A 4239-nucleotide genomic window follows, 5' to 3' on the forward strand; every position below is an offset into this window, starting at 1 on the left:
GTCGCACCGGTAGGGCTTCTCGCCTGTGTGCACGCGCTGGTGCTCCAGGAGGGAGGAGCTCTGCGCGAAGGCCTTGGGGCACTCCCGGCACTGGTAGGGCTTCTCCCCGGAGGGCACCCGCAGGTGCCGCACCAGAGCTGAGCAGTTGCTGAAGGCTTTCCCGCAGGCGCCGCACTCACAGGGCTTCTCGCCGGTGTGCACGCGCTGGTGCTGGGTCAGATGCGTGCTCTGGCTGAAGGCCTGGCCACACGCGTCGCACGTGTAGGGCCGCTTGCCCGTGTGCGTCCGCCGGTGCTGGCTGAGGTGGGTGCTGCGGCGGAAGGCCTTGCCGCACTCTCCGCAGGCGTAGGGCTTCTCCCCGGTGTGCACCCTCCGGTGCTGGCTCAGGTGGGTGAGCCAGGCGAAGGCCTTGCCACACTCCATGCAATCGTGGGGCTTGGCCCCCGTGTGCATCACCTGGTGCTGCGCCAGGTGTGCGCTCCGGCCGAAGGCTTTCCCACACTCGCTGCAGGTGTAGGGCATCTTGTGGGCCTGGCTCTTCTGGTGGGCCTCCGAGGGGCTCCGGAGGGTCTTCCCCCACTCTCCACACGTCGGGGGGGTTCCTCCCCGAGCACGTGCCTGGAGGCTCTGTCCCACAACCATCCGGTGGATCCCATCTTTCCTCAGAAGGAGTCTTCTCTCAGGAGGTGAGGTCTGGCCGCACATGGGGGCTATCCCCCAAGGCACCAGCTTCACAGCTGGGCTGGGCTAGGGGAGCGTCCTTGTGAGGCCCTGAAGTTTTCCTGAAATCCATGTGGTGGGAGACAGACTGGGCCCACGTTTCCCCTGAGAGTCTGGCCTGCCTCTCTGGGCCGCCCTGGGATTCACAGTCACCACCAAAGGCGGCTCCCGAGGGAGTCCCTCCTCCCAGAGTTTCCGCGGCCCTGTCCCAGGGCTCCGACTCCTCCGAACCACTCCGCTTATAGCTGGTGTCTGTGAGCTCAGATCCCAGCGCCCAGCCTGCAACAGTTCAAACCACAGAGTCACCACTTTTCTCATACCAGGCCTCCCTAACTCTGCCGAGCCCTGGCCTCACCCTGAAAGGGAAGCTGTGGGCCACTCCTGACATGTGGTCCCCTCTCCAAAGAAAAGTTTCTCACTTGGTGTCTTGGATGGTGTCCTCCAACACCATCAACCACCTGCGTTACACACACAGACGGCCAATGGGCACATGAAAGGGTGCTCATCATCGCTAATTACGAGAGAAATGCAAATCAGAAGTGAGATACCACTTCATGCTGCTCAGAATGGCCATCATCAAAAAAGTCTACAAACCATAAATGTTGGAGAGGGTGTGTAGTGGGAATATAAATTGACTTGGCCACTATGGAGAACAGTATGACAGTTCCTCAAAACACTAAAAATAGTGTTTGCCATATGACCCAGCAATCCCACTCCTAGGCATATAATCAGACAAAACTCTCATTTGAAAAGGCACCCCTGTTCATATTGTATTTACAACAGCCAAGACATGGAAGCAACCTAAATGTCCACTGGCAGATGAATGGATAAAGATGTGGTATATATACACAATGGAATATTACTCAGCCATGAAAAGAATGAAATAAAACCATGTGAAACAACATGGATGGGACTAGAGATTATCATACGAAGTGAAGTAAGTCAAGAAGAGAAAAATAAGTATCGCATGATATCACTTATATGTTGAATCTAAAATATGACACAGGGACTTCCCTGGGGGTCCAGGGGTTAAGACTCCCTGGTTCCACTGCAGGGGCCGTGGGTTCAATCCCTGGCCAGGGAACTGAGATCCTGCATGGCACATGTCGCAGCCAAAAAAAAAAAAAGACAAAAATGAACTTACCTACGAAATAGAAACAGACTCACAGACCACAGACATAGAGAACAGACTTGTGGTGGCCACGGGGCGGAGGGGTGGGGCTGGACTGAGTTTGGGGTTAGCAGATGCAGACTAGTATGTATAGGGTGGATAAACAAGGTCCTACTGTACAGCACAGGGACTATATTCAATGCCCTTGAATAAGACACAATGGAAAAGAATATGAAAAAGAATGTATATGTGTGTATAACTGAATCATTTTGCTAAACAGCAGAAATTAACACAGCATTGTAAACCAATATATTAAAAACCCTGTTATAGGTTTCTAGTCACCCCTCACTCACTACCTCCCTCTCAAACCCTCCATTCTTTAAGGCTCCTGATTTTGTCTCAAATATCAGAAGGAAATCCCCAGGGTTGAACTGATCTGAGAGAGCCAGACGCCTGAGGACATGCTTCCGGGGCTGGCTCGAGCTCCACCCCACCCCCTCATTCCCTGCTGCTTGGACCTGGACAAATCTGCAGAGGCTCAGTAAAGACTGGTTGGGTGAGGGAATCAATCCAGGCTGCAGGAGACTTGCCCTTGAAGCCCAGGCAGATACCTGGGGCTGTGGGTGGTGGGTGATGCCCACCTGGCCTCCCTGAGCCACCTTGGAACCCAAGGCCCACTCTTCATAATCTGCTGGGAAGGCAGTGCACACCTAAGGGGCAGCTGCAAGCTGGCCTGTGAATGGGGTAGGAGCGTGCCTGAACTGACCTGCTCTTGACGGGTGTGTACGGTCTGAGGATGCTTGACTGGGCATTGTTTGCTGGACATATTCCAGGAAGGGGGTGGCTGGAATAACTGTCGGTTAGGTCCACAGTAGTGCTCTAGCTCTGCCGCTGGCCAGCTCCAAGGGTTGGGCAGTCTTGCCCTCATTTGGGCCTCAGTTTCCTCATCTGGAAGACGGGATACTATACTGCTTGCCTCTCAGGGCTGCTGGCCATCATCAGGCTCTTGTTCTATGCTAGGCTCCAACTACCCCGGCTGATCTAGGGAGTTTGAAGCAGGGACAGCGTCGGCGAGGATCAGGATACAATAGCTTCAATTAGATATTAATTAGCGATGTAAAGAGTAATAGAATGAGGATAGCTCAGTAGGAAAATTCAGTGGAGAAAAGAGGCTGAGTAGCTTGGTTATGCAGGAGACCAATAAAACTTCAAGACAAGAAGCTTGCACCACTTACATAGGCTGCAGGCGTCCTTCCATTCTCCTGAAGGAGAGGAGACACTCAGGCCTCCCCGGTCGGATCTTAGAAGCCCAGGCATAATTAGTAAGCTTGGTGGGTTCCGCGCTCCAGATGGAGACTCAGCCAGAGTTTGAGAGAGAGAACGACATGGGGAGACCAGTATTTCGAGAAACTGATCCCAATTCTTTATTTTCCATGGTCTACTTTTATACACTGAGATGTTATGCAAAAGTCATGCTGGGTCAGCAGTCCTGACTTTTATCAAAGTCAGGTGTTCATACAAATGTATACAGAGGTCTTAGAGGTGTTACATCATCTTCTGGCCAGGGGCCCTGCTGACAATTTATGACCCTCTCCTTGTGACAGCGGTCAGTCAACCAGGACACTTATTTCTCCAGGGGTGATTATTCTTAAAAAAGACTCCACCTTCCTAAGGTACCAGATAAAGTTACATTCCTATAGGGTGAGGGTGTAGTGGGTTTTAATTAAGGAAAGAATTTACTTAGCCTAAGGTCTAACGTGATTAATATCAAAGGTTAATACTTATTTCTTCTATATATTCATTAATGTGTGTAAGGGCAGGGAATGTGGAGACGTAGCAACAAACATTGGCTCAACAAATGAAAAACCCTTCACCAATACAATTTCTAATCAGCCCACTATACTTATACTAATGGTTTTCTAACTTTTCTAAGGAACCTGTTTTTAGAAGGTTTAAAGCATCTCGTGCCTCTCACGGTTGGGAGGCTGTGAGCAATCACATGTGGGTTTACATAGGCTGCAGGCGTCCTTCCTGTCAGGCAGGCTAGAGAACCTTCAGAGGAGTTTGTAGGTTGAAACACTCCTATCACACCCAATAATTATTATTAACTGAAGCTCTAAGTTAACTGGAGCAGCTAGCCATGCCGTCCTCCAGGGCATCTTACCAACCCAGGGATAGAACCCTGCCTCTCATTTTTCCTGCTTTGGCAGGTGAGTTCTTTACCACTAGTGCCACCTGGGAAATCCCTAAGCCCACTCAGTTCAGGTCAGTTCAGTTCAGTCACTCAGTCATATCCGACTCTTTGCGACCCCATGAAACGCAGCACGCCAGGCCTCCCTGTCCATCACCAATTCCCGGAGTTCACTCAGACTCACGTCCATTGAGTCAGTGATGCCATCCAGCCATCT

The 4239-nt window shown here is 51.5% G+C and overlaps 1 protein-coding gene across 1 annotated transcript in view; it reads right to left on the minus strand.

Annotated features, from left to right (window-relative positions):
* The window catches only part of ZNF8 (zinc finger protein 8), a 35761-nt gene that overhangs the window by 762 nt on the left and 30760 nt on the right, over positions 1–4239 (minus strand). Inside the window, exon 9 of the mRNA XM_010858034.1 lies at positions 6–747. Coding sequence (XP_010856336.1) covers positions 6–747 — 742 coding nt within the window. The remainder of the gene's footprint in view (positions 1–5; positions 748–4239) is intronic.

This window comes from Bison bison, unplaced genomic scaffold (genome assembly GCF_000754665.1).
Source record: "Bison bison bison isolate TAMUID 2011002044 unplaced genomic scaffold, Bison_UMD1.0 scf7180017864383, whole genome shotgun sequence".
In the NCBI taxonomy this organism is placed as follows: domain Eukaryota; kingdom Metazoa; phylum Chordata; class Mammalia; order Artiodactyla; family Bovidae; genus Bison; species Bison bison.